The 18,604-nt window shown below is 43.9% G+C and overlaps 1 protein-coding gene across 3 annotated transcripts in view; it reads right to left on the reverse strand.

Moving 5' to 3' along the window:
* Window positions 1-18,604, reverse strand: part of APLF (aprataxin and PNKP like factor) — a 791,103-nt gene that overhangs the window by 108,333 nt on the left and 664,166 nt on the right. For all 3 annotated transcript variants that reach the window (XM_078649586.1, XM_078649585.1, XM_078649587.1), the window contains exon 9: window positions 4,702-4,748. In XM_078649586.1, the coding sequence (XP_078505712.1) occupies window positions 4,702-4,748 (47 nt within the window). The remainder of the gene's footprint in view (window positions 1-4,701; window positions 4,749-18,604) is intronic.

An 18,604-nucleotide genomic window follows, 5' to 3' on the forward strand; every position in this document is an offset into this window, starting at 1 on the left:
TGTTACCTGGTCAGGTTTTAGCGACTATAATCCCCTTACTGCTGCCATATCGCTTTCTGCTATAGAAACTGGAGAATCTACCATTCGTTTGACAAACAAAGATATTAGCACCAAAGATTAGGCCCGCAGGCTAAAGTGGGAAACAATAGTACCAGATAATTTTTGGGAAAACTTGTACACATGCGCCCCGGAAAATGAGTACTGTTTAGACCCAGATACACAGCAAAGTTCTATCAGCCTTCGCGAAAATAACAAATCAAATACAATCTGACCTCACGGTTATGGGTGGGATCAGACAGCTAAAGGCTGTTAGGTGGTTTAAAGGAGCATGCTCAGCGACCCATAAGGAGCTTGTACAGTCCCTAAAATCCACACCCAGAGACAAAGAAGAAATTAGGGACAAAAGAAAGGCCTATAAGCTAGCAGTCCAGAATAGGAAGAAGGAGCAAAGGGAGCAGGCATGGGATGCCCTACAACAAGCTAGTATACTGAAAGACAGTTCTTAATTTTGGTTGGTAGTTAATAGTCCTTTCCTTTACGAAGCTCCTCACTCCAACACTGATTGTTTACTCCCAGCAGATAAATGGGTATCGCATTTTGGAGACATTTTCAGTGATGCACACTTGGGTGAAGCAAATGGGTACAGAGAAGGTGGCAAACTAGTATGCCACTCCACTTCAGTGTAGAGGAGGTCCATGAAGCAATCGTATCCACATTTGGTCGTACGGCTCCGGGCCCCGACAGGATCCCGGCGATCCATACAAAGCTGATTCAAATGTGTGGGCCAGTATTTTGGCAAATGTTTTTAATGCTGCGTGCTTACAGTGATACCCGTTATCCTGGGGGAAGGCAATTATTGTTCCCATTTTTAAAAAGGGCGTAAGGGATGAGCCCACATGTTATAGGCCAATCTCACTTTTAGATTCCGCAGCCAAAATAATAGGCAAAGTCGTACAAATCTGCCTAACGACATGGCTGGACCACCGAAATGTTATTTCAAACTTGCAATATGCGTTTAGGTCAGGTAAAGGGACCTTGGACCAATGTCTGAATTTACATTTAATGGTAGGGAAGTACACCATTGCCAAAAAGGGTATAATACCTCTGCCGTTTATGGACCTGACCAAGCTTTTGACTGTGTCAACAGATCAAAACTTGGTCAATATTAAGTGATATGGGTCTTGAACCAGAGCTTGTGAATTTCTTATATGCTATTCATGAGAATAATACAGCTGCTGTGAGATACAACAGTAATGGAGAGCTGACAAGCCCCTGGGATGTTAAGAGAGGGGTACGTCAAGGCTGTATCTTGGCCCCCTCTTATTTGCACTATATATAAATAAGTTGGGGGATTTTTTAACAACCAGTTGTAAAGACATTCCTAGGTTTGGGGAAAATATGATCCCCGCACTTTTATATGCGGATGACACAGTTATATTAGCTAGAACTGCACTGGCCCTTTAATCACTTTTAGATGCTTCTATAGTTTTTATGGACTCCCTAGATCTTTCAACAAATTTTAAGAAATCTCACACTATGTCCATTGGCCCTGGAAAGTCCCGAAAACAGACAACATTTTATTGTAATGGGGCTGAGTTAACAAGGGTTCCAACTTTCTCCTATTTGGGGGTACTTTTTGATGAGCCTGCGTCATGGTGCCCACAAATTATGCAAAAAAAGAATACTTTCATTAGAGCGATGGGGGCAACATTAAATTTTGCTAAAGATACTAGGATCTAAAACCATTCCAGGACTGATAAAGATATATAAGGAAAAATGTATCTCCATGGTAACCTATGGCAGTGACATCTGGGGATATAATGAAGGAAAAGACATTCAGCATGATGAAGACAAGTTTTTACGCAAGATTTTGGCAGTCCAACATTCCACCCCTGCATATACATTACACGAAGAGTTAGGGGTGGGATATATATCAGACCAGATACAGTAGCCCCTTTAAAGTGCTGGTTGAGAGTTTGGGCAGAATATATCACCTGGCTAAAGTACCTAAGGGAACTGACAAAATGGTTAGGTTGCCCTGATTTTTTTCTAACCCCCAAATCCCTGGACAAATTTAAGATTAGAAACATTAAACAGCAATTCATGATTAAACACCAGGGTCTAAGGGAAGATAAGGAGTTGCTAAAAACCAACGATGAGAGGTTATGCCACATTATCTATGCATAACCAAGTCCAACCGTACCTATTATTTGTTGGCAATCCGTTTCATCGTTTTGTTTTAACAAGATTCCGCCTGCTAATGGCTCCCTGGCTTCTGTCGGCCCCCCACGGCTTTTCAAAACCTGGCACTTTAAAACCTTGTCCTTGTGACAATTGCTCAGAACAGGATACCCTTCAGTTTATTTTCTTTTGCGACTACTACGTCTCATTACATAAGAAATTTATATTACCATTACTCAGAGATTGTCATTTCTCCCAAGTCAGGCCTGCCTTACTGATCCCTCAAATGTTATCTTCCCCCAAGGTATGTTTTGGGGTTGCAAGTTTTTTAACAGAAGCCATTACGTGCAGAAAAAAGTTGTTTTTTTAACTGTCATTATGTCTTTTAACATGTTTTTATTTCTAGGCCCACTATGTGTCATAGATGGAGACTATAATACTTAACTGAGTTTTGCTCCTGTGCACCTTGCACTTTATACTTGTATGTACTTTTGGTCTTTGTCTCCTGGTTGATATCAAGAAAGCCATGTACAGGTTTTATTTGACTGAGTTGCTCTTTTACATCTTGCACCCTATAACATTTTCTTGTACTGTATTATACATTAGGTCTCGGTCTTCTGATTGATATCAGGAATGTCACAAACAGGGACTTCTGGAGTTGATTGAGCTTGTTCTTTTGCACCTTGCACTTTATACAACGTTCTTGTACTGTATTGTACTTTAGGTCCCGGTCTTCTGGTGGATATCAGGAAAGTTATATACGGGGACGATTGTATTTGCCTGAGTTTGCTCATTTGCACCTTGTATTTTATACAACATTTCTGTATTGTATATATTTTAGGTCATGGTTTTAGAGTTGATATCTGGAATGCTTTTTTAGACTCTGGCTTTTTATAAATTGTGGTAATGAAATGTACCGCTGTATAACATGTTCACTTTTATGGGATTAAGTTGTCGAATAAAGCATTCTTGACTGACTGAACATCAGTTATGCATCTAGAGATAGGCACTACCCTAGCTGTGAGGCCGGGGAGGCGAATTTCCTACATATAGTCTGGAACTGCCTAGTTATAGCCTCCTATTGGCTTGAGATTCTGACCCAGCTTAAACGTGCACAGGGTGGGATATCCCACGGATGGTCAATAAGAGTCTGTTGGGGCTCCTCCCCCAGGATCCGAAACTGCGATTGAGCAGGCACTGTACTATGCTAGGCCTTATGGTGTTTAAAAGGCACTTAGCAATACACTGGTTAGGATCTCTGCCCCTGAAACGGGAAGCTTGGGAGAACGATCTGTTGGAGTGTACAGGGGCAGAAGATAGACTGATGAAGAGGACCAGGAGAGATGATAAGGCAGAGGATGTTCTGCTTGCCTGGAGTGCAAGGACAGAGAAACTGCTGGATCCCCTTGGTCAGACTCAGACTGCACCTGATCAATTGAGTGGAAGGGAAAAGTGGCACTGATGCAGGATGGGATTACTTGTCAACTTGGATGTAATGGATAATCTGCTTGGGAGGTCTGTGATTATGATGTACTGCTGCCCAATGGGACGTGTGACTATTAGACTATGTTATTATTGAAACTCGTCTCCTGAACACAGTCCTTTATGGTAGAACATCCTGTGGTATGGTCGTTGATCTTTTTTGCCACTGAAAGGAGTATTATGAGGTTTGCCATATCAGATTCAGTATATAACTAACAACTGTCAATAAAGAAATATACTAAAAAAACAGGGCTTGATGGATGGAGGAATAGCCACCAATCTTACGTCGCTGGGAGAAAAATTTGAAAAACAGAAATGTGACTTGAAAACAGAACAGCTTAATTGGTAGATACAATTAAAGACGAAACTACAGCCTGCAGATTTCTTCATATTGCGAAAGCAGAAGATTGAACCTGTTAGGTGAACCCAGAGTGTTTATATGTGTAGAATTCAAAAATGTGATATATTATTATGCATCATTGGGCTAAATTTTGAGATATGTAAGTACTAGCATGGTCTTATTATCTAAATTAGTCATTTTAAAACGTTAAAAGTCGCACCTCCTTATGGTCAAAGATTATTGGCAAATATACAGGTGTTCTTAATATAACGAAGGTCAATGCTCTTCAAGAAGTTAAAAGAATATCACTAGGCAAAACCAGTAAAATTATAAATAAAGTAAAACGAGGGCATTCTCCCTTAAGCTCGCACGGAAAACAGGAAATGATTACAAATTCGGAAAAGAATCAAAACTTTGTAAGTGAAGTGAATAATTCTGTAAAATATTTACAAACCCGGTTTTAAAGCACAGTATCTGCAATCTTTAAAAAAAAAGAATGAAAGTGCTACATTATTCATATAACAATCCAAACTTTTAAGATTATGTTGGAATGGACTACAGGTTCTGTTTACTTTTCTCTTTGTATAATATTGCCATCCCTCTTTATTTTCATTATTAATGTACTTAACTGATTTTGTTAATCTAGCTAAACATTTTAATACATATATTCAAACTGAAAAACAAAGAAAAAGGCTTACCTGGGGATTTTGTGTGCTTATATTCTAGCTTGTGTTGTGGATTCTTCCTAAAATAGCAAATATAGCAAACGTAAATTAGATCAAAACAACTGCATGCACTGAAATCTAAAGGGTTTAAGAAAATGTCAAAGAAGTTCAGGAGCATATAATGAGTCAAGCAGTCAAGCAGCATGGAATAAAGCATACACATTTAGCTAATTGAAATACACTGATAAAATCAGGTCAGAGTGAAAACGTTTCATGTTCACTACTCTGTAGCGACTTTCAAAGGAAAGCTAATTTGGAACAATAAATTAATTATAAAATATTACTGTTTGGAGTCTGTACGCGTCACACATGTCAAGATGCTGAAGGTCGAGCCACAAGGCTCCCTGGAACAATTTGTAGGTAAAGGTATCCAAGCCAAATTTGCACTTTTTCCCCCCAGATGTTGGAGAGTCACCCAGGGTTTGTGGATTCCTGTGCAAGGAACTAACCCCCAGATTCATCAAAGTCATGTTTTGCGAGTCCTTAATAGCGAATTTTAAGGATTCGCTATTAAAGACTCGCAAAACGGGATGCATGTAGGAATCGCAATATTTTTTGCGATTTCTACTAATTCCTTATTTGCGATTCGCTAATTGCCAATCACAAATAAGGAATGGCTTTCCCATTCATTCCTATGGGCCTGAATGGAGAGTCATTCCTTATTTGCGATTAGCAATTAGCGAATCGCAAATAAGGAAGCAATTTCAAGGGTGCCAAGGTGTCCAAAGGACACCCTGTTGCACCCCTGAAATGGTAATGTTCACTGGTGTTGCGCACACACATGTCCCAAGGAAAAAAAAGTGCATATTTCTAAGTTTTTTCCATTCACCACGTAGTTAGACTTCGCGGTAAATAGCGGCCCCAGATTGCGAATTCGCAATCTTGGAATTGTTCATGCATTGAATTTAAAGAATCGCAAATTGCGATTCCTTAAATGCAATCGCAATTTGAGAACTCGCAATTATTTGCGAATTATTAAATTGCGAGTGCATGAACCCTTGATGCATCTCAAATGCCTTTTTTGCGGGCGCAAACGAACTAATTTTGCGATTCGCACCGTTTGCGCTCGCAATAATGCTTGATGCATCTACCTGTTAATGCCATATGTATCAAGCAAATTCGCATTCGCAAAGGGCGAAATTCGCTACATGGTATGTATGAAGCAAAATCTGGTGTAAAATAAGGAATCGCAAAATTTGCGATTCCTTATTTTGCAATTGCATTTAAGGAATCGCAAATTTTGCGATTCCTTAAATGCAATGTATGAAGCAAAAAAAATTAGCAAAATGTCCTTTAGGAATCGCAAATTACCACCAACTTCTAGTTGGTGGTAAGTTGCGAATTCCTTGAAAAATGCAAATGTTTGCATTTTTCAAAGTGCCATGTGACGCACATACATGCCCTTGGGGCATGTATGTGCGCCACATGTGCACCCATGCATATTTCAGGGGTGCAACAGGGTGTCCTTTGGACACCCCTGCACCCTTGAAATTATTCTCAATTTGCGATTAGCAAATTGCGAATCGCAAATTGAGAATCGTTTCCCATTCATTCCTATGGGCCTCCTGGCCCATAGAAATGAATGGGAAAGTATTCCTTAATTGCGATTCGCAATTTGCTAATCGCAATTAAGGAACTTTAAGAAATCGCTAAAAAATTCGATTTTGTACATACATACCCATTTGCGATTCTCAAATAGCGATTTCTTAAAAATCGCTATTTGAGAATCGCAAATGGGTATCTTGATACATATGGCCCTAAGAAAGTAGCCAAACTATACCAATTTTCTTTAAAAAAGATTTAATAATAATTCTGTCCCGGGGTCACTTAATGGGCTGGTACACACATATAAGAACTCTCCTGCACATAGTACACACGAGTGGGCTGATTCACATCGGGGAGAGGGCAGCAGTGTTTCACTCACAGGTACACCACCTTCCTTCGTCTTGCTTTGTCCTCATTATGTTAAACCCCACTCACACAGTTCAGATCTGTAGCATAACACTCTTGGACAGCATAGAATTTCCTATGCCACTCCATAGTACCTGTGATACGAATGCCGCAGACATAGTACACCACAACATGTGTATCCTGATTCTCAGTGCTAAGCACACATGTTTATTGGAATCCGCTTTGCAATTTGATCAGAAATGGACATATATTTGTAATGTATACACTGGCGTTGTCATATATTGTTACATGAATATTTAAAGTGTTAAATGTCAATAAACAGATTAAGCAAAAAAAATAGAATAATTTTGTTAAATATTTAAAAACCCAGTTTTAAAGCACAGTAAAAAAAAAAAAATGGTGTGCAATAAAGTATATGGTTATTACCTAAAAAAAAGTCACCCACAAAAGGTTTGCTGTGCTAAGATGGGCAGTCGTGGGTTGGTCGCAGGGCCAGACCCTGTGCACAAGCATTAATGCTCACAGCCAAATGCAGCGGGGTATGGCTCCCTGCCGTAGTAGGTTGGATACATCACTGACATACAAACACTCTGAAAACTAGCCAAGAAGAAACAATGGGTGCATATTTTCCTATCATACAGTCGTAGTATTAAAAATTAGGTGTGATGTAGCACTCTCCATCTCACAAACTAATACACACTGGCTACCCATACCAACTACAAATATTTTGCCCAGTAACCACACTATATTCAACAACAGCAACCATATGCTAAGACGCATCTATTGCCCACCTTCATGTTGCAAAAATACACAATGAGCAAGATCCCTCAAGCCCTTGCATCAGCATTTCCAAGACATCTTTGATAAGGTGGGAGAACAATTTTTGCAACACCAATGAAATGCAGAGAAGGCCTATTCTAATTATGCATCAGTGAATGTCACTATCTTAGAATCGGTATTTTCTAGCCAAGCAGCACCAGCAATCACAACCATTGAACAAAGTCCTTGTCCAGTCATTTGTATACTCATAATCAATCAATCAATTGTTTATTTCAGGGAGTATACCCCATGAAAGGTACATGATAACATTCATCATAATACATCCATATTATCCATTAGAAAGACTCTAAAAAAGGATAAAACAAAATAAAATTAAAAAGAAAGGCCTTGGTGCTTTTTTCGAAGCTAAACCATATAAAATGTGCTTACTGTAAAAACAATATGTTCACTCAGATTAGTGTGAAGCATTCTAGAAGCGGTTACATAGCATCTGTTTCCCATATTGAAACAAAGCAGTCTCACCCATTATCCATGTTTTACCTAACATACTTAAAAGCCAGGCAGAAAACCAGAATATGATAAACATGTCCCAGAACATTAATACAATTCAAACAATTTGCAATAAAATCATTAAAACCTGCTCACTTATTTGTAAAACTGTTAGTTAGCAGAGTAACATATTTAAACTTGACTGTGTTTTATTTAGCCTGATGAGGACAAATTGCATCCTTGAAACTTTAAAAGTGGGGAGTAGGCATATGGGCCAGGAACATGTCTATTAAACTACCACTACTCACAGAACGATGGCAGACATGAATGATAAGATCCCCGATAGCTTCAGCTACAGAGCTACAGTCCACCACCATCCTCTTGTGATTGATAAGGGGTCATATTAAAATGTTTCTAGACTCAGATTTAACATCCAAGACTTTACGTGGATAAGACATGGAAGCTTATGATTCTTATTTAGGGTCAGAATTTCTTCTAGTCCCTTCCTATACGAGGAGAGCATGGGTTTTGACCAGGAATAGGAGAGGTCTAAGGGATGCCAAATCCTCAATTCTCCCAACATTCAAAGTACAATGGGACAGAAGAAGTGCTTTGAGGTATATTCAACAAGGTTCTCGTAAAATGCGTCTCACAATGGATTAGATTGATAGTATTAGAAATGTTCCATATATCAGAAACAAAAAGGGTGGTAGTTTGTTCCTTGGCTCTATAAACTTCCACAGCCGAGATAAAGACTGAGAAGTAGATGCTCTCTACATTTTTCTAACAGCTGAGGTTCTATGGAGCAACACTTATTTGCTTTTCTGAACTTGTTCTTTCCACAGTAGTGATCTATCGATTCGAATCCTCAGATAATGAAAATGGAGGAGGAGCTTGGCGGGCATCCGAGATGGCCGCGTGAGCACAGCGCTCCCCGGACCCCCGCCGCTCCCGGCATAATATCCTGCATGAATCCTGATTTTTTGCGAGGATTTGTATAGAGGACGTTGGGCTGATCTACCTGGACCCTTTCCGAAACTGATTTGGACACCGGGTGCCTGAGATATGGCGAATTGAACTTTTGGGCTCCACCCTTGAGGTGCGCCCGGGACTGGGTGAGGTTCGGTGGCCGTCTTGGAGTTGAACAACAACGGCAGGGGGATTGCCCTTGTGGGTCCCCTTCTTAAGTTTCGGTTTCGATTCTGCCTCAGACTGGGACATTGGTGAGAGGGTCGGGTCAGAGCTGGTGCCAGGACACGCGTCGGCTGTTGAGCCTTTGGTTGGACTATTCTCCTAATTTGCTGCCTCTATCCTGGTGGTACCCCTCTTGCAGACCTTTGGTCCCGGGGCCTCCATTTCTGGGGCCCGGTCCGTTGACCCTGGTGAATCTCCTTGTGACGCATCTACAAAATGGCGGGCAGAGGGGACCGAGAGACGCGCAAGACGAAGACACCTCTGCGCGGAGGTCCGGTCCAATCTAATGTTATGGATCGTTATACCCACTCTAAGGGGTCCCCCGGAGCCGCCCTGCCCGGTCCCACTGCGTCTGCCCACGTCTTGGATGCGTCGACGGAGCCCTCCTTGCAGGACATCATGGGCGCCATTTCTGGCATGAGGGAATCCATAGGCCAACAGTACGAAACCTTGGCCCACAAACTTGACACTGTGGCGATTGAGGTAAATCTGATTCGAGCCGATCTCTCCAAGACGAACGAAAAGGTGAAGTCGTTGGATATCAAATCATCCAGCCTCACGGCGGACGTCTCTGAGATACAGACGGAGGTTGGCAATCTCCGTAGGGTGAACGATTTCATGACCCGGCGCTTGGAGGATTTTGAGAACAGGGCACGTCGCTGTAATGTTCGCGTGGTTGGTGTGCCGGAGAATCCAGAACCCCACTCGGTTGATCTCCTGGTTGAGGACCTGATCCAGAACCACCTTTCTCCATCTGGCCTTACTAAATTCTTTGCAGTGGAGCGCGCACATCGTGTTCCGGGGGGCCAGGGTAAACCAGGCGCCCCGCCGAGACCTATTGTCGCGAAGCTTTTCCACTATAGAGATCGGGACGCTATCCTGCAGGCTTCGCGGGTGAAGGGCCCGGTGGCCTTTGAGAATGCCACGGTGAACTTTTATCCGGACTTTTCCCAACAGGTCCAGAAGCAGCGGATGGGATTTCGTGGTGCTAAGAAGCGTCTCAGGGACTTGGGGATGCGTTACGCTATGCTCTTTCCGACCAGGCTGCGGGTCGAGTATAATGACCGAACTTTCTTCTTTGATCGGCCGGATGCTGTGAATGACTGGCTAGACTCCCTGCCTAGCCAACCTCCTGAGACTGAGTCAGATGCCCACCCGGGCGGTGCTGAAGGTGGTGTAGAGAGCTGAACATTCCGTCTATGCCTAGTGCCTTGTTTTGAATAATTGCTCCAGGGGTGTATGCCTATATTCCTCTATTACTTATGTGTTTGATTTATGTTCTTTTCCTCGTCGTTGGTCTGATCGGGGGGCGGGTGGGACGGAGCCTTTCCTCCTCCGGGGTCTTTGTGTAGAATAGGGGTTCTTGGGCGACAGGCACACTGCAGGTTGGGGTGGCTCTTTAGCTTTTTGCAGGGGTGCAGGGTGGGGGGTGTTCTCTTGTTGTTTTGGGGGAGGGTGGTTGGGAAGTTCGTTGTTTGTGTGTTCTGTTTACAAGGCGACTTTATCCTGTATTTGCACATGTTTCTGTGGTCATGCTCATCGGTGGGGGGTTTTGGCTTTGTCGGGTGGGATGGGGGGTAGAGGGTTGAGATTTGTTTCGTGGAACGTTAACGGTCTGGGAGATCGTATCAAATGGGGTGTGGTGCTGAAATGTATACGACGTTTATCTCCTGACATTGTTTTCTTACAGGAGACTCATTTGATAGGCAATGTTTGTCATGCAATGAATAGGTGGGGCTATCGCCTTGTTGCGCATTCGGGGTTCACCTCGGGTTCTAGGGGTGTGGGTATCCTTGTTCGGGCTTCCCTCCCCCTGGCTATTGATGAGGTGATTCAGGATGACCTGGGGCGGTATGCCGTCCTTCTGGGTAGATATGAGGGCCGTGCCCTCTCTTTATTCACTGTTTATGTGCCCCCCGGCTTGCAGACTTCTACGTTTTCAGATTTGGGCCGAGTCTTGCTGGACCTCCCTGATAGTACTCTCTTTCTGGCTGGTGATTTTAATTCGGTGTTCTCCGGTCTCCACGATCGCCACCCCCCTAGGGGTCCTCCTGCGGCTCAGCAGTGGTTGGGTGGATTTTTGGATACCTTTGGCTTGGTGGATTGCTGGAGGCTTTTGCATCCTACTCAGCTTCAGTACACCTTTCATTCTGGGGCCCATGGGAGTCTGTCTAGGCTGGATTATTTCCTTATGCCTGCGGCTCAGTCGCCAGCGGTGCGTGAGATTGTGCACCTGCCCAGGGGTATCTCTGACCACTCTCCGCTCTGGCTTCGTTTTGAGGTTGGGGTGGAGGCAGTGGGCCGGGTGGCTCCTATCAATCCGTGGTACCTTACCTCCCCCGAGACCCGCAGCCTTTTGCTTAAGTCTTTGGACGCGTATTTTATAGATAACGAGGGGTCGGTTTCCTCGGCGGTGTCCCTATGGGAGGCCTTTAAGACGGTGATTCGTGGGCAGGCCCTCTCCCTTATTGTGGATGCTAAGAGGGCGAGGAATAGAGAGGTGGTGGATCTTGAGGGGGAGATTTCTGCATTGGAGGAAGCTTTGGAATCGGGTGTCACGTCTGAGAAACTCCATGCCCTGGGTCTTAAACAATTTGCCTATAAGTCCATGGTCACGGATGCTGCTAAAGTGATGTTTCGAGAGCAACAGGGACGTTTGTATGATGTGGGTGACAAAGCGGGTAAGTTGCTGGCATGGCTGGATAAGAAGGAGAGAGCTAATCGTGTGGTGCCCGTGATTCAGTCTGCGAGTGGTGAGAGTGTGACGGACCCGATTGGAATAGTTGACCGTTTTGCCGAGTACTTCCGTGTGGTGTATGCCCCTGTGTCTGTGAGAGATGTGGCGGACTCTCGCCTTCTTTTGCGTGATATAGCTCTGCCCGGTGTTTCAGATTTAGACCGTGTGGCTTTGGACTCTCCCTTTACTGTTGATGAGATAGCTACTGCCATTCGTTCACTCCGTTCGGGCAAAGCATTGGGCCCGAACGGGTTGCCAATTGAACTGTACAAGTTGCGCCCCGACAGGGTGGCTCCATATCTTCGCGCCATGTTTCTGGAGTCCCGGGAACGGGGTATTCTCCCTTATGATCAGCGACTGGCCACGATAGTTGTCATCCCCAAGGATGGTAAACCGCGAGATCTTTGTTCCTCCTATAGGCCCATATCCCTTCTAAATGTTGAACCCAAGGTATTGGCGAAACTCCTGGCGTCCCGTCTCCTGACGCTCATTAGTGGCCTGGTCCATCCGGATCAATCCGGATTTATCCCGCATCGCAATACGGCTCTGAACCTACGTCGTCTTCACGGCGCGATTGCGAGGGCGGGGCTTCTGACGGAGCCGGCCATTTTGGCATCATTGGATGCCTCCATGGCTTTCGACACGGTGGAGTGGCCTTATCTCTGGGCGGCTCTTGAGAAATTTGGTTTCGGGCCTGAGTTTATTAGTTGGATAAAGTTACTGTACGCGGAACCTCTGGCACAAGTAGTGGTGAATGGTAGGGTTTCGGCTCCTTTCGCCCTTGGTAGGGGTACACGTCAGGGATGCCCCTTGTCTCCGTTGCTGTTTGCACTCGCCCTGGAACCGTTGGCTGCTTGGCTTCGGTGGGAACCTTCACTCAAGGGGATTCGCTGGTCTCCGGACTTCGAGGACCGCGTCTCGCTTTATGCGGACGACATTCTTTTATATCTCACCTCCCCGCGTAAATCTCTGTCTGTTTTATTTGACGTTCTTGCGTCCTTTGGTGCCAACTCTGGTCTTGTTATTAACTGGGCCAAGTCCTGTGTGTATGTTCTTTCGGGTGTATTGCCCCCATTGCCGAGCAGACTTCCTATCCAGGTGGTCCAGTCTGGCTTCAAATACTTAGGGATTTTTATTACGTTGGACGCGTCGCTCCGCTTTGAGCGTAATCTCCTCCCCCCGTTGCTTCGATTGCGATTGGACGTGGCCCGTTGGCGTAAGCTTCCTTTGTCTCCTCTGGGAAGGGCGGCCCTGTTTAAAATGATGTCCTTACCGCGGTTCCTTTACGCGCTGCAGAACTTTTATGACGCTATCCCCAAGACCTATTTCCGAGAGGTCGAGAGTCTTCAAAGGCAATTGATTTGGGATGGGCGTCCACGTATTGCACTCGCGAAACTCACCATCCCTTGGTATGACGGGGGCATGGCGCTCCCCGATATCAAGCGATATTACTGGGCTTCCCAGTTGTCTGCTATTAATCACGTTATGTTTTCACCGGGTCGGAATCCTGCATTCGAGATGGATAGACTCCAGCTTCCGGGTGGGGACTTTAATAGAGCGCTTTATTCTCGCTCGGCCGGGCGCCATCTTGTGGGCCCGTCCAGGACTGCAGTAACTGTGTGGCGAGCCGCGAATGTGAGTTTGGGATGGGAGGATCGCCTAACGCTGGCGACGCCGCTTTATGCCTCGGAACGTTTGGGCTGTCTCTGGTCTACCAAGGGTTTCGACCGCTGGGATATGATTGGGATTTGTAAGGTGGGTGATGTGTGCTCGAAGGGTAGTGTGAAGTCCTTCCAGGCCCTCCAGGCGGAAAATGGTTTGAATGGTAGGGAATTTCTTCGCTATCTGCAGGTCCGGCACGCCCTCGCCTCGGTTTTGGCTCCTGGAGAGGCCCCGCCTGAGTCTTCCCCCCTCGAAGACCGTGTCCTTGATGGGCATCTTCCTGATAGCACTATTTCCCTGATCTATAAAAAGCTGATCAATAATCGGGCGGACTTATTGGTCCGACTTCGGGAGGCTTGGGTCGGCGATGGGTTGGAACTGGACGATGAGGATTGGCAATCGGCACTCTCTTCTCCCAAAGAGGTTGCCATTCCTGCCCGTCTCCGTTTGGTTCAACTTAAGATCCTACATCGAGTGTATGTCACGGGTCCGCGTCTGGTGGCGATGGGCTTTTCCTTGGATGGGTTATGTAAGCGTGGTTGTGGGTTGAGTGCTACCTTTTTACATATTCTTTGGGAGTGCCCGGCTGTGGCGGCTTACTGGACTGCTGTGCTTGAGGTGATGACTGCTGTGACTGGTGTGGCCCTGCGGCCGGAGCCTCGACGATGTCTGCTGAATGTGTGGGAACCCACCGACTACTCTGTGGCCCAGACCAGATGGGCTACCCTGGGTTACATGATTGCGAAGCGGGATGTTGCGCAACTCTGGGGCGCCTCCAGGCCCCCTGAGGTCTCGAAGTGGGAGGACAACATGGACTGGTCCATGTTTCCTGAGAAGACTGTTTATGTGGCTAGGGGCAGACCCAGGGCGTGGACGAAAATTTGGGGTCAGTGGAATGAATATCGTGGGGATATCTGTACTCCTCCCCTTGTGGGCACTGCCGAGGTTGTCCTGTCTCCCTAGGCGGGCGTTCCCGGAACCCTTTCATACTGTTTTTTTGCATTTCCGGTTCTCCCCTCTGCTCCCTTCCCCCCCCCGACCTCGTTGGAGCCTCTGGGCTCTGAGTATGTTCTCCTGGTCGTGGACCATCCCCTCCGTCCTTTGGGCTGACCTTCCTTACCGTGCATTCGCCTTTTTAGTGTTTGTTTTTCTTTATGTATAAAATAAAATTCGAAATGCTCTGGGATATGTGGGAAGTAATGCTTTGAGATCGATTTGTGCCTGACCACGGGTGTATATTTTAATTCACGCCTTGTGCATTATTATTAGCGGCCAGCCCGTGAGGTTGTAGGCCCATTCTTGTACTTTTCTATGCTTACTCTAATAAAGGTTTTTGAGATAAAAAAAAAAAAGATAATGAAAATGATCTACTTTGTCCAGCAGTTGTCTTCACAACCTCACACCACTCCTGCAAGGTGTGCGTGCCTCTAAAATGATATATTTAGTCTTAGCCACATTAACCTCTAGAGCTCACAGAAAACAAAAGTCAGTACAGTTATTAAGTAGATTCTGAAAATAAGATAAGAGCAAGGTATTGTCTACAATTAAATGTGCAAGTAGAAGGCTGCCCTACAAAACTGGAGTATCATGTGCGCTGTTGTTTAGAATGGCCACAGCTTCATTTATGTAGAGAGAATACAAAGGTGGAGCTAATACGCACCCCGGCTTCCACAAGGATGCGTTCAGTTAACTCTCCACACTTCCCCCATCTCACTTTGGCATGGATATTTGCATGGAGCCTAATTATAATATTTAGTATGTTTTCAGACAAGCCCTATTGACTTGCGGGTGTCCCAAAGTTTATTCCTAGGTATGAGATTAAAAGCAGTACTCGAGTCAACAAAAGCAACACATAAAGGCTCCATTTTGTTTAGAATATTTCTGAAAGATTAAGACAAACCTGAAAACCTGATCAATTGTACAAATTGTGCGTGTAAAGCTCGCTTGATAGGGTGACAAAACACCTGTGTTTCATTCATCCACCTGGATGACTGTTCAAGCAAGTACCTTGCAAATATTTTCTTTAAGTGATCAATCAAATGTATTTGCCTATAATTTATTGGTACACTCTTATCACATTTCTTAAAGGTAGGTAACATTTCTACCTCTCTCCAAGTATCTTGGATATTAGCACCTTGAGGTATTGCGTTAGATAACAAATGCCACACACATACATCTCTGAGCTGTAAAAATCTGCCTTGATTTTATCTGGGCCCAGGGCCCTCTCTATTTTAAGAGTTCAAATTGCTTTAAAGTTTCAACTAATGGGAAAAAAAGTGTCAGAACCTTAGGTCGATGTTATAGGACAAGTAGTTAGGTCGATATCATCTGGGGTATCTTTAACGCTGTCATTTAAGTAAAGATTAACAAAGTGATTTTCCCAAATATGGAGTTGTATGTGATGATCAGTAGGGCTACTGCTATGGCGGCTCCCATGTGCCACAATATGCCAAAAAGCGAAAGTATCATTCATTTTAGCAGCCTCTAGGAGCTTTGCCAAATAACTTTCATCACAATTACTTTTAATGATATCTATAATAGATTTGAAGTTAGTCTTGCAGTTCTGATAGAGGAGGAATCACATGATTTTACTACTGAAATAACAGCTGTTTTAGCCTTTTTACAGTCACTGGTATACAGTGACTTTAGCTTCCAGGGTGGGCGAGCTCTAGAAAATATTGTACACAACTCTTTCAAGATATCATATAGGCCCTTCCAGATTTTAACAAGGAATAGTTTTAACTGAGGAGTCTTTAAAATAAGTAAAAGGTGTGCTAAGAGATTGATAAATGTGCCCTAAAAACACTGCATTACATTTTAGTTTATCCTACTTAACTGATCTTTTATTTCACATTAATGGGGCTACAGTGATCTGCCTGCAACTTACTGATAAGTCACAGATCAGATCATCTGTCTTGCAAGTTGAAAAGCATTATGACCACTGTTACTTCTACTTCAAATGCTAGAATCAACTAAGTATTGCCAAGGTTTAGTTTCAAGAATAATATCATCTAATCTACATCTATGGGATCCTCAAGTGAATGTATATGATCTCTCTTTATCGGATAGTGAACAGTCATTGAATGCCGGTAATCCATATGTACAAGTTAAGGATGCAAGATGATAAGTGGACACTGCAGTGGCCGTCATGGGATAAATGTCTAATGTACAAACACCCAATACTTTATCTTCTTGTTCCATTACACTACTTGAGCATTCCGAAGGTTCGTACGTAACATTAAGGTCCCAAGCAAGTAATATAGAATGTCTATTATTAGTGTAAAATAGATGCATATCCAAAATAGGCAAAGTAGGGGACTTGTTACTTAGTGGCACAGTGCGATTATAACGGTTATATATATTTTCATGGCTATCCCTTTACTTGGCATTAAATATTCAATTTAATGCCAAGAAATTTGGGTTATCAATCTCTAATTTACTAATTACACAATTTAAATACATTTGTGTCTAAATAAGGATCCCACCAACCATATGGCCCAAATTTGAAAGGCGCGCCTCAATACTATAGGTCATAAAGCCTACTGTACGCATTGGTTCCAAGTCCCAGGTTTCTTGAAACAAGCAAACGTAATGTTGGGCAATGAGAACTCCCCACTCTTGGTCATCTAAATTGTGCTGCAACCCTGCTATATTCCAAGATACCGTTGCCCATTATTTAAATTAGCTCTAGTGGGTTCGCCTGTACCCGGTGAGAGGAACTTGAGGGCAGATCTTATAGTTGGGGTATCCGTATTAGACAAGATAACAATATCAACAACGCACAAGTTAACATACCCCTTGTTACTTATCAAACCTGCATGTCCATTCGATTTCAAGTGAATCTCTTGGAATGCTGCAGTGGCCTCTGATGAAGGGATGTTATCTAAATGCACTAAAAGTTGCATATTATCTGCATACATGTAAGCTCTGGTTCCATTTTCCATCAACGTATTTGATAATGGAAATATATATATGTAATGATTGCGCGAGAATGTAACGCTTGGGTCTTAAAGGGTGCTAATTTTACGGACTGTGTACGATCAAGTACAAAAGATTGGAACCACACTGGGGCAGCAAACTAATACCTGTGGCAGTGACACAGTCCAATGTGATGGCATGGGGACCATGTGGACAAATCTGGCAAGTTCTGAGCACTAACATGTCCAGCATCTAACTCAGCTCTAAGCACGTCTAAAATGTATGAACTCTGCTTCCGACATAAGTGGGAGATTGTCGATTAGCAATGTGTAAAATGTTTGCATTTTGCCAATAGTAATTGATTATTTGTTGATACCATATATTCTGAGACAGCTCCTCGTCCTCCATTTCCCCTAGAATTTGTTTTTTCCTGGAGTGACGGCAACAAGCAGGCAGAGAAGAAGCATCAGATTCTTTAGGTCAAACATCGGCTAGAGATCTAGATCAGTTTCTTAATTCTCGTAAACCAAAGATTTATCTTCTTGTACTCCATTAAGAATCAATAAGATATGGCATCCTTCTGGGACTTTATAAGATATATAATGGTTCAGTCCTGGTTGACACATTTGATATCAACAAGGAAATGAAGGCAAACTGCAGTCACAGTTCTCCTTACCAATCTTCAAAAGTTGTTAAAGACTGCAGAAAAATGGAAAGTGGGCTGGCAGCAGGCGGGTGCTACCCTACGTTGCTTACTGTGGACCTATGCACACATGAGTCGACTGTGACCCTTACAGCACACACTGGTAGTGTCTTGTGATGACGCACAGAAAAAACAGTCCTGTGTTATAAGATAACATAGAAGTTAAGTTGCTTAGTGGATAGCAAGTCACTTTGGGGGGAGAGTGGGAGCACACACGACAGAGGTATTTCAAGGTAGAGTCCTACATTTCTGCTTGCTGTGTGGTAAAACAAAGACTCCTAAGCTCATCTGGCTCCAAGCTCCAGTTTACTTTATTTCTTTACCTCCTCAGAACACCCACCAAAGTTAGTGAGCTAGAGACCAAAGTTTACATCCCGTTTGAGGCAGAAGGTTTTACATACACTCGTTTATCTTCATGGCAGATGTACGGTGCCTTTGTTAATCCATCTCCTTTTCCTCAGATGATTCATCTCATGTAAAAG

This window comes from Lissotriton helveticus, chromosome 6 (genome assembly GCF_964261635.1).
Source record: "Lissotriton helveticus chromosome 6, aLisHel1.1, whole genome shotgun sequence".
Taxonomy (NCBI): domain Eukaryota; kingdom Metazoa; phylum Chordata; class Amphibia; order Caudata; family Salamandridae; genus Lissotriton; species Lissotriton helveticus.